The 12,712-nt window shown below is 38.6% G+C and overlaps 1 protein-coding gene across 2 annotated transcripts in view; it reads right to left on the bottom strand.

The window, feature by feature from the left end:
• CCNT1 (cyclin T1) overlaps window positions 1–10,755 on the bottom strand; it is a 28,557-nt gene extending 17,802 nt beyond the window's left edge. For both annotated transcript variants that reach the window (XM_072798109.1, XM_072798108.1), the window contains exons 1-3: window positions 10,462–10,755; window positions 8,240–8,321; window positions 1,330–1,458 (exon numbers count right to left, since the gene is read on the bottom strand). In XM_072798109.1, coding sequence (XP_072654210.1) covers window positions 1,330–1,458; window positions 8,240–8,321; window positions 10,462–10,622 — 372 coding nt within the window. In that variant the 5' untranslated portion in view covers window positions 10,623–10,755. The remainder of the gene's footprint in view (window positions 1–1,329; window positions 1,459–8,239; window positions 8,322–10,461) is intronic.
• Between the last annotated feature and the right edge of the window lie 1,957 nt (window positions 10,756–12,712).

Below are 12,712 nucleotides of genomic sequence, written 5' to 3'. Positions count from 1 at the left end.
AAATAAAAGTCCAAGGCAGTAATTTTGAACAAGACCTACTGCTGTACCCACAACAGAAAAACAAAGGAAGTCAAGACACTGCTATGTGAAACAATTCACGTAACTAAGGGCTATCATCGAAATAAAGGGGTGTCTGGATGGCTCAGTTAAGCATCCAACTTGTGATTTCAGCTCAGGTCAGGACCTCAGGGTTGTGGGAAATCACGCACAGCAGGGAGTCTGCTTGAGATTCCATCCCTTGCCCCTCCCTGTGCTTTCTCTCCCTCTCAAATTAGATAAGAACTGCTTTCTCCAGCATGATCAAAACATGCGAATTTATTTATCTATTTGTTAAAGGATAATGCACACATCCATCATAAGAGACTTAAATAATCTTAGTAATAGGAATCCACAGTTTTGTTGTTTTTTTTTTTTTTTTTTTAGGAATCCACAGTTTAAACATGTAAAACATCAGATCTCCAAATTTCTCACAACTCATCACTCCCCAACAACAGACTTCCAAAGCCAGAGTTTCCCCTCATTAAGAAAGTCAAAGAAGGATGGAAGGAAAAAAGCCTATGTGTACATGCTTAGGATAAAGGTCTGATGGAACATATACTGGGATTATAATCAGCAGGATCCTACTAGGGAGAGGGGAGAGGAGTTTTAATTTTAAACGATTCTTAAATGTTCAGGTTCCTTTATAACTAACATATATAACTTTTGTAATTTCTTTAAAAGTAAAAAAAAAATGACAGGATCTTTCTTTTTCTTTTTAGAGTCCATAATAAAAACTTATTTATAAGAATATTATTCACGGGGCTCCTGGGTGGGTGGCTCAATCAAAATCTGACTTTGAAAAAAAAAAAAATCTGACTTTGGCTCAGGTCACAATCTCAGGGTCCTGGGGTCAAGCCTCAGTGAGGGCTCCCTGCTCAGCAGGGAGTTTGTTTGTCCCCGTGTCCTGCAACCTACTTGTGGGCTCTCTCTCTAATAAACAAAATCTTAAAAAATAAAGAAAATGGGAAAATATTTGCAATATAATAGGTGGAAAAGACATACAAGGTACACACGTGTGTAGCTATTCAAAGAAGCTAGAAATAATAATGATTCACTTACATAACTGTGGTCCAAATTATATCTAGGTAATACATTTTCTTCTTTTTCTGTATTTTCCAATTTTACTATAATGAATAAACTTTTGCCATAAAGTTTCTGACATTTTTGTAAAGGAAAAAACAAAACCCAAAAGCTTAACTCCCCATTCAGACCTCAGTAAATCAAAGTTACAAAACTAAGTTATCATCAAAATAAATAAAGAAAAATGGATATGTGTAATTAATCCCCTACCTCACTTCTAGTATCAGGAAGTGATTCCTGCGGATGGAGACAAGCATGTGCTACTTTGATGACATGTTCCAATTTTTTTGGTTGCTCCTCTACTTTAGCTGCTAGAAATAAGGCTGCTGGAGCCACAGACTGGAAGGAAAGAAAATAAACCATATTTATTATTTATTCCTAGATCAAGATAGACCTTTAAAAAAATCTAAGTCTCAAACCAAGTTCTTCGCTTGCCTCAACTTCACTTCTTGTTAATGCCTTTTCTTCTCCTTAAAATGTCTTCCCTTCTCCCACCCATTCATTTACATCCACTCCCAAAAACCAATCCTTCAATGAACTCTCATTAAAAGCTATCTTTGAGATAAACTACTAGATGTAAATAGTTGGCTATTTAAAATGAGATTCTTTCTTAAGTTTCTATCATAACCCTCTATATACTTTTTTTTTTTTTTTTTTAAAGGAGTAAAATGAAAGTAGATTAGTAGTTGCCAGGGGCTGGAAGAAAATGAAAATGGAAGAGACCACTAATGCCTAAGTTTCTTTCTGGGAGAATGTAAATGTTGTTGAGTTAGATCGTGGCAATGGTTGCACAACCTTATGAATACACTAAAAACCAGTGAATTGGGGCGCTTGGATGGCTCATTCAGTTAAGCGTCCAACTCTTGGTTTCTGCTCAGGTCATGATCTCGAGGTCATGGGATGGAGTCCCTTGTCTGGCTCCACACTCAGCACAGAGTCGGCTTGATATTCTTTCCCCCTCCTTCCCCCTCCCCCTCTGCTCCTCCACCTGCTCAAGCACGCACTCACTCTCTAAAATAAATAAAATCTTAAAAAAAAGAAAAAACAACAACCCAGTGAGTTGTACACTTTAAAAGGATAAATTTTATTGTATGTGAATTATCTCAATTATATCTGAGGGGAACACAAATCTTAAAAAAGAGAATTCAAAACTTATTATATTCAAGATGTTATACAAAGGCATTTTGGGGGAAAAAATCTCAAGCCAACACACCAGTAAACAACAAATTCAGTCATTAAACAATATAAGAGATTAAAGCAATATGACATAAATGTAGCCTGGTAATGACCTGGGAAACCAAGAATTTCTACTGAATCTTAAGAAGAATATTTCAGTGAATCAAAGACAGCAATGGCAAGAACCAGGAGTCAAAAAAATATAATAAATAATGTTATACAATTTAATATCTATTTCACTTTAATGAGTAGAACAAGCATTCTAATATTTATTTGTATCCCTGATACTATCTGCTACTTTGCTGAAACAGATTTTTGTCCACAAATCCAATTCACAGTAACAATTCTCTTCCTTCATATCTATTGCAGTTGTATGCAGCAAGCTCCATATATATTCCTAGACCTTAGGATAAGCAAAGCAGAACCAGAAGATGGGGCATGAACAAGATGTAAGGAATCAGAGCATGATGCACACTAAATTGAGTAGGTGATATAAATAATGGGATGTGAAACACAAAAGAGCTTTAACAAGAGAGTGACAGTGAAGATTTTAGAAAAAAAAAAAAGTTTAAGAAATATTTAGAAAGAAATATCTAGGGGCGCCTGGGTGGCTCATTTGGTTGAACATCTGCCTTTGGCTGGGGTCATGGTCCAGGAGTCCAGAGACTCAGTGGGGAGTCTGCTTTTCCCTCTGCCCCTCCTCCCAATCATAAATGCACTTTCTCAAATAAATAAAAGGAAAGAATGAAACACATTAAAAGTTAATTTTTAAAAAGAAAAAAATTAGTAATCCAGGCATTAAGAAATAAAGTTTAGAGTAGGCACTAGCAGTAGAAATAAAGGGGAAAAAAGCCCACAGGTGGGCAGCCCAGGGGGCTCAGTGGTTTAGCGCTGCTGCCTTCAGCCCAGGGTGTGATCCTGGAGACCCGGGATCGAGTCCCACGTGGGGTTCCCAGCATGGAGCCTGCTTCTCCCTCTGCCTGTGTCTCTGCCTCTCTCTCTCTCTCTCTGTACCTCTCATGAATAAATAAATAAAATCTTAAAAGAAAAAAAAGAAACCCATAGCATGATTTTAGAAAATTAATACGGCTTCACTAAATGTATGTGTTATGTATTTGCATGTGGAGAAAAAAAAATTCTAAAATGTCAATAGGATTATCTCTGCAGTTAGGAATAGGAATATCATCATTTCCTCCTTTATTGTCTTCTTTTAGTTTTATGACAACTACATACAGAAAAAAGTTAACACTCTAAAAATTAACAGGATTTTATAATTAATTGGAAAAAAACAGAAAAGGAAAAGAACTAGCTAAAGACAACACTAAGATTTTAAGCCTACTACTTTGCCTTCAAGGAGCTAAAGATTTATTCAAAAGGCACAAACTAAAATACAGTATACACAAACAATGGCTAAGAAAAGGCAAGCTAGTAACTCATTAAATGAAAGACTGCAAAAGATAAATTTCAGTCTAAATTTTGCAGTCAACCATGTAAATACTCATTGGTCCTTATGGAATCACTTACCAAGCCAGTTTACAACAGCATTTTCCTATCAAAGGCAATTTCTTTTTTTTTTTAAGATTTTATTTATTTATTCATAGAGATGCAGAGAGAGAGAGAGAGAGAGAGAGAGAGAGAGGCAGAGACACAGGCAGAGGGAGAAGCAGGCTCCATGCAGAGAGCCTTACATGGGACTCGATCCAGGGTCTCCAGATCATGCCTTGGGCTGCAGGCGGCGCTAAACCGCTGCGCCACGGGGGCTGCCCTCAAAGGCAATTTCTAAGAGGAATTCTTATACCAGATAAGAATATAAGATTTCCTCCATCATTTTAAAAGAATAAAAATGCTACCTATTACTTGTTACGTACAGGCACTTTGTAAATTAATTCATTTAAATCTTATTAACTACTGGGGTGCCCTAGGTGGGTCAGTTGGTTAAGTGTCCAACTCTTGATTTAAGCTCAGGTCATGATCTCAGCATTTCGGGATCTAGCCCCGTTTTGGACTCCATGCTGCTTAATGGGGAGTCTGCCTGAGATTCTCTCTCCCTCTGCCCCTCCCTCCACTCACACTCCCTCTCTAATAAATAAATAAACTTATTAACTGCACTGTGAGATAGGCACTATTATTACTGACTCCAAAGAGATGAAAAAACCTAGGCCTATGGTAACTTACTCAGGCCATATAACTAGTAAGTAGTGCAAAAAAATCCAAACTTAGACATGTCTGACTCCAGAGCTCATCCTCTTAACCACTAAGCTTGACTCCTTAAGGATAATCAGAATATAATACACCCAATCAAATCTGTTAGGCATTAAAATACAACACCTACATTTTATAATGTATGAAATATGACATAAATACACACACCAGGCTGCTCACCATAATTTTACACTCCCTCATTTGAAAATATTTGACAGTACATACAGAAATTCAATTCGCGAGGTTAAATTTCTTCTCAGAGTACTGCAATGCCAGAATTTAAGTGAAAATAAATCAGTCCTTTAATCATGTCCACGAAAGAAATAAAATTTATTTCCATCAAAAGGCAAATTCTTTATCTTCCAGGGTGTAGGAAATATACTTATCTTGATCTGAGTGATGGTTACATATACATGTGATAATAATAATGCAAAAAGTAATCAAGTTGCACACTTTAAATTTTTATGCTTTACTGTTAAACCTCCAACAACAAAAAAAAATTTTAGGACACCTAAGTGGCTCAGTCAGTTAAGCATCTGTCTTCGGCTCAGGTCAAGTCCCACATTGGGCTCCCTGATCAATGGGGAGTCTGCTTCTCTCTCTCCTTCAACCCTTCCCCCTTGCTTCATGCTCTCTGTCTCTCTCGTGCTTGCTCTCTCGCTCTAATAAATAAAATCTTTTAAGTTTTAAAAAATAATTTTTTTTAATTTTAAAAGGCAAAACTTTTTTAGGCTCCAAAACACTATGAACAAAGAGATACAACAAAATGAGAAAAGTATTCACAACATTTGACATACAGCTCTAATACATGAGAGCTCGTATACATAAGAAAATCAGAAAAGAGGGGCAAAGAGAATCAACAGTCAATTTTTAAGCCAGTTCTTCAATTTCATGAGAACAATGACCAATAATAGGTATAAGGTCAACTTCACTAACTGAAAAAATGTAAATTAAGAAAATAATTCAAAAAAAAAAAAAAAAAAAAAAAGAAAATAATTCAGGACACCCTCTATCTTGCTCCCCACTGTATCCCAAGTGCTCAGCAATTAGTTAAAACTTAATATTTCCTGATGTAATGAGTATGTTATTTGTGAGGATGCAGAGGACTTTCTCTTATTACAGTGCTGGAAACAATGTATGCTGATATAATCTTTCAGTAAGGCAAACTGACACAATGAAACAATGTATACTGATATAATCTTTCAGTAGGGCAAATTAACACAACAAACCAATGTATACTGATACAATCTTTCAGAAGGGCAAATTGACACAACAAAATTTTTTAAATGCAGCCCTGCGGACATAGTAATTTTACCTACAGGAATTTATATTAGAAAGGTCATGTAAGTCATACATTATATATGTACCAATTTTATGTAACATTATTTATAGTTACTAAACTAGAAAAAACTCAAATATGCACCAATAGGTAGCTAAAAGAAATAGGTGAAGTAAATTATGGTAACTACACAAAAAAAAATCATGTGGCCAATTAAAATACAGCTGACCCTTTAACAACACTGGTTTGAACTGTGTCAGTCCATGTATGTGCAGATTTTTCCTATAAATACAGTACAGTACTGCAATTGTATTTTCACTTCCTTATGATTTTCATAATATTTTTTTCTCCAGCATACTTTTTTGTGAGGATATGGTATATGATAGATATATAAAATATGTGTTAGTTGGATTATTGGTAAGGCTTCTGGTCAAAGTAGGCTATTAGTAGTTAACTTTCTGGGGAGTCAAGAGTTATATGTAGTTTTTCAATGATGTGAAGGTTGGCACCCCTAACCCCACCCTGTTCAAAGGTCAAGATATCCAATATATATTCAACTGATAAAGGCAACTCACATAACAGTAGTATGGTAAGAAGAAATTTTTTATTAGAAATACATAAATACTAGTATATGCACACAAAAATGTCCAAGGAACTATATGAAAAAAACATTTATTAATAGTTACCTCTGAAGGGTAGGATTACAGAACAGCTTTCACTTTCTACATTATACATTTCTGTATTAATTTTTGCCATACATATTACCCTTGTAATGAGAAAAAAATAACATGAAAAAATGCATGGGAGCTTGACAGGATAAATATCAATGCTACAACAATGTATTAAATATTCTCCAATTTGAACTTGGATTTATCATAAGTTAACTCTTAAAATTAAGATATTAAAAGGTGATGCTTCTGATCTGTTAATTCCAGATGCCTAAAATTGATTCTCTAGAGAGATCAACAGTCTCAAAATTAAAAAGTCATTGGATTTTGGCAAAGGTCATGTTATCCACTAGAATCTCTCCATATTAAATAATTACTAGATCGTTCATTCATTCAAGTTTACTGACGGTGCTTTGGAGGATACACAGAAAAGTGAGTCTCTGCCCTTGCTAAGCTTAAAACACAGGAAATAAGGAAAAATATAATTTAAAAGATAAAAATAGAAATATATACTATATACATGCATAAAGTGGACAAGTTGATTTGAGATGTATTACATCCTGGATTTCAAATCTTTACAATAATAAAAGGTAAGACGTAGAAGACATTCAGAACTGGCAAGATGATTATGGACTTCCTCTTCGAATTTCATTCTTTATCTACTACCTTCTATTCTAGAACTATCAGATAGCCTCATTAAATGCTTTTTTCTATCTTAATAAAATTGCTCTTGCAATCAGAGGTAGAACATGGCTGGAGGTAAGAGGTCTACTGGTAAGAGAAAGGCAAGCTGACTGGATAATCAGTAATAAGTGGGAATACTTAATCCACAGATGCAAATGGTTTCCTATGCAGTTATTCCCAACAGTAAATACACCAATTCCTTACATTATAAGAGCAATATCTAGCTTCATAGATTCTCTTTCCATGGCATTAAAAAAAGAGCTCAAAGTCTAAAAAAAAAAAAAAGCAAAACAAAAAAAGAAAAAACAAAAAAAAAAACAAAAAAGAGCTCAAAGTCTATCATCCTAGAGGGAAGTCTTAAACACTTTTCCTCAAAACATAACCTTTCTCTTAAAAAAAAAAAAAAATTTCACTCACAAACCCATATGAAGTATTCATCAGGCTTAGTCCTATTACCTTGTCATTTTATTAAATAAATAAATCTTACCTGCAACTGGGATATCACTATGCACTTGCTTCCAAGTCATTTATAATAATGTTAAATAGGACCATTTCAGGTATCAAAACTGAAAATAGCACTATTTACAATTCTGTCCAGAAAAGAAAAATCCCTTTATTACTATTATTTTCTTTTTCCTATCTTAAAAGTCACCTCCCAGTCATCACATAATGTGCCTTCCCTCTCCAACCATTGATTGCAATTATATCAAAGGCTTTTAGAAAATCTAAATCACTTACATTCACTTGTCTTCCTCTGGCTATTTTATTATTTACCACTTCAAAAACTACACTTAAATTAAGCAATATTTCCCCTTTAATGCTCCTCTCCCAACCCGAAAACGCCAAGTTTAAGCGTTCAACAATCTATTTCTTTATCAGAGAAGCCATCTATTCTAAGGATGTACTAAATCTACTAAATAACTGCCTGGACAGTTTACAGGAAAACTGGATCCAGTGTGACACATAATGAAAGTGATCAATCCTAAATTCTAAACTTCAAATCCCAGTTCAGCAACAAAGATCAACTCCACCCTCACCACCCCACCCCCACACACACACAAGTTGTTGCAATTGATTACAAAAAGATTATACCATACAAAAAAATACTTACGTTTCGATGGAACTGTGTAAAGGACTGAATCATGTAGAATCGATGCATGTATACTATAGCAGTGTTGATAGTCAATTGTGAGCTAAAATCCTAAAGTTAAGGCTCCAAAACAGACAGCAGTACAACCCCCAAATATATAACCTCCCTATCCTCCCAAAAGGACCAAGCAAGACAAACATAGTATGTGCTTCCTTTTTTTGTTTTTTAAGATTTTATTTATTTATTCATGAGACGGGGGGGGGGGGGGGTGGGCAGAGACACAGGCAAAGGGAGAAGCAGGCTCCATGCAAGGAGCCCGACGTTGGACTCCAGCCCGACGTAGGACTCGATCCGGGGTCTCCAGGATCAGGCCCTGGGCTGAAGGCGGCGCTAAACCGCCGAGCCACCCGGGCTGCCCCAGTATGTGCTTCTAAATGAAAATCATACTTAATTTTCCAAATTAAAGAGCAAATCTGTTTTCTTTCATCAATTATTAAACACCAATTGACACAATATAATGCCCTACACACAACCAGTTTTCAATATGTAAATCTGAATTGATAAGCAAGCTTCTTAACACGTGTGGATCAAGGAATATAAGAAAATTATGTAGACCTAAACCTGTCATTTGCCTCCTGAAAGTCCTGCAGTGGTGATCCATTAGCTCAGGGTATCTCTTCACATGACTTACAATGCCCTCCCTAATCCAGCTCCTAGGTATGTCTCCACTATATCCTCACTTTCTAAGGTCCAGAAATGAGCTTTTTCAGTCCCACTTGTCTGTGGAGACTAAGCCTTCCCATTCGGTGATCCCTGGGAACAGGAACACTGCGGAAAGATTTGATATACTCATTCACTAACAAGAAAAAATTTTAAATGTCTTACTTCTAAAAACCTCAGAAGAGAACGCGGGTTATCAGAAGAGGCCGTGGTCCCAAGATGTCAACAACCTTAATAACACACACAGAAAAAAGGGCTAGACATACTGAAACAATTTCAAACAAAAGCTCAACTCAGTACTAACCGGATGCTTAGGAAACAAACTGGATATCCACAATAAAGAGAACACTTCTTTTGAAGCGAGCAAACACTTTAAGACACAACAAACATTACAGCCAGCGACACACTTAAACAGAAGCTGCACTCAGAAATAATTCCCCACTTCCCGAGCGCAAAGAAGTTTATAACTACGTAAGCTTTCTCTGCTAGGAAATGAGTATATTTTCTGACAAAAATACTTGAGGGGGGAAAAAAAATCACTAAATTACTTGATCTTGGGCAGCCCGGGGTGGCTCAGCGGTTTAGCGCCGCCTTCGGCCCGGGGTGTGATCCTGGGGACCCGGGATCGAGTCCCGCATCGGGCTCCCTGCATGGAGCCTGCTTCTCCCTCTGCCTGTGTCTCTGCCTCTGTGTGTGTGTCTCATGAATAAATAAATAAAATCTTTAAAAATAAATTAATAACTTGATCTTTGGAATATTAAAAAAAAACAAATACACATTAGAACTGAGTAAATTAAAAACTCCACATTCTGTAAATGGTCTTTTAAAACATTAGATCCCTGGGTCTATATCCTTACAAATAGAAACTGACATCCTTCCTTCCTCTGAAATTCTAAAACTTTAACAATAACTACCGTTTGAACACGTGTGCCACACATTTTGTTAGGCATTAAAAACTAGATGCAAGGGGGCAGGACTCCATTTTACAGACGAGAAAACCAAGAATTCGACAGGTTTCTTAAACAGTTCCTAAGCGGAAGGAACGGATTTTGAATCAAAGCTGGGGCGTTAGTTCTGGGCCACCCTCTGTCTTTCGAAGACTTTCCAGGTCTTGAATTTCTCAAACTCTCTTTACACACTAAAGTTCAAGAGGCGGCCATCCACAGCGAAACCTCCTCCAAACCCCTAGGGCATAGCGGGAAAGTAGAATCTCTTAAGTCACCAGACTAAGAGAACAGAACACAACGAAAGGAAACTACGAAGGGCTGGTTCAAATACAAAGCTGCGAAGGATACGAGTTCCCAGCAAGGCTGGTGGCCCTGGTGAGCGAGCGGGAAATTAACTCCGCCTCGCTTCCCGGGCGCAAACACTGACTTTCAGCCCGCCCCACCGTGGGCTCCTCCACCCAGACATTCAGCCCCCGTCCCCCCTCTTTCCTCTACCGTCTCTGACAGAGCCTGGAGCCCGGACGCCCGAGCAAGGCGGGTCTGACTCCAAGGCCGAGGCCTAGGCCGCAAGGATACACGTTAAGACGTTGTCCCATGTCCTGGAGCAGATTGGCCGCCTGCTGGCGATAAGAAAGTTCTTTATCTGGGTCCAGGCCAAAACGACGGGATGGGCTATTTTCCAGCTGTTCTCGACTAAAATACCACCGTTTGTTGTTGTTCTTCCTCTCTCCCTCCATAGTGCTTCAACCAGAAGGCAGCGGCGGAGGCTGCAAGCACTTCCCAGCGTCACCTAAGCGGCGACACACATCCGCTGTGCGGGGGCAACTGCGACGTGACGAACTTCCGCTGAAAGGTGGCCGGCTGGGTTGTAACAGGCTTCCGCAAAAGAATGCTAGATAAAGGGGCTACTTCCGGAATGGGCCTCGCGACGGCCTGTAGCCGAGTTAACAGCCAGTAGGAGACCAGGAAAGACCTCGAGTCGAGGACGCAGGCGCCAGTCACGTGACCCTTAGAGGGTTGGGTGGGGTTAGAAGGTCTCGTTGGAAACCGCGTCTCCTCCCGCGAGAGCTGCGCTGAGTCGTCGCGTGGTGGACGAGGTGGCCAGGCAACTGTTGTGGCGGGAGGAGGCGCCCGCCCACGCGCCCCTCGGCGGTTCCTCGGAGAACTTCGTTTGTGACGGAGGTGGCGACGTAAAATGGGGGAGGATAGCGAGCTTGACAGAGGGAACAGGTGAGATTGTCCAAAACTGGACAGAGTAATCAAAGAGAGTGGCCCTACCGTATATATCGTAAGAGAAAGCAGGTAGAAAGCTCTTCGGTTCTTGGTAGCGGTGTAAACTTTGCGAAGGCGCTTTGCAGCATTATCTAGAGCTTTGAAAAGAATTGCCTGTGCTTCGCCATAGTGATACCACATAACGGAATGCAAATTTAATTAATAGTATTGATTTACGGATTCCCATGCTCCAGACACACTGTTTACTCTTAAATATACTATTTTCATTTAAAAGGCGGCCCAACCCCGGGGAACCTGGGTGGCTCCGGGGTTGAGCATCTGCCTTTAGCTCAGGTTGTGACCCCGGGGTCCCGGGATCGAGTCCTGCATGGGGCTCCCCGGAGGGAGCCTGCTTCTCCCTCTGTGTCTCTCATGAGTAAATAAATAAAAATCTAATAAATAAATAAATAGGCCCAAACCCCAAGAGGTAAATAAATAAAAATCTAATAAATAAATAAATAAATAAATAGCAGGCCCAAACCCCAAGAGGTAAATAAATAAAAATCAAATCAAATAAATAAATAGCAGGCCCAAACCCCGAGAGGTAGTAGTACTATTTCAGTCCCTGTTCTGTGGACGAGTGAACTAAAACTGGCCCTTCGTTGTGGAAAGCTTCCACCTCCACCTTGCACACGTAAGAATTGTCCCCCGCCAAGAAACATCCCCGCTGAACGCCTAACGCGTGTTTGATCCTGGCCTAGATATCTTAACCTCTTTGTACCTCTTGTATAAATGTAAATGACAACAACAGTACCTACGTTTTAGGTTGAGAAGGATTAAATGAAGATGGAATTAGTTGAAAGGCTTTATTTTTTTAATATATTATTTATTTATTCATGAGAGACACAGAGAGAGAGAGAGGCAGAGACACAGGCAGAGGGAGAAGCAGGCCCCATGCAGGGAGCCCAACATGGGACTCGATCCCAGGACTCCAGGATCAGGCCCTGGGCTGAAAGCGGCGCTAAACCGCTGAGCCACTCGGGCTGCCCAGTTGAAAGGCTTTATAATAGTACTTGGCACATAGGAAATCTATTGACATTCAGTAGATGTCATCATAGTATTTGTTGTTATATGAAAAGTGAGTTGTATCCATAGCACCTACCTAGTACAGTCCCGGCCCTGGTAGTCAGTACATGTCACATAAATGCACCCTACAATGAAGAAATTTAGGGCTCGGGGAGATTAAGTAGTTTGCCCTACACTACACTGCTATGAAGTGTAGGTGTTTAAATCAAGTCTAATTCCATTGTTCTTTCCATTTTAACAGACTTCATTCTTGCGTTTCTGAAACCGTTTACTTTGATTAAATTGGGAGAGTATTAGAATTTTTTTATCTCTTATAATATTTTGAGTTTTGTCATTTTAGACATGCTGCTGCTGCTCAGTTTGATTCTGATTCACTCTCAGAAGTATTTCCTCCCATTTCAGCCCCTCCTTTGCCATATACTACCTATAATTAGCATTAGCTACATTTTACTCCAGAAAAATTGAGTTTTGGGAAGATTTAAATGACTTATTTCAGGTTATAACATTTAAAAATGTATAATTTCAAACT

The sequence above is a fragment of the Canis lupus genome, chromosome 25 (assembly GCF_048164855.1).
Source record: "Canis lupus baileyi chromosome 25, mCanLup2.hap1, whole genome shotgun sequence".
In the NCBI taxonomy this organism is placed as follows: Eukaryota; Metazoa; Chordata; class Mammalia; order Carnivora; family Canidae; genus Canis; species Canis lupus.
This window is presented reverse-complemented; position numbering and strand designations above follow the sequence as displayed.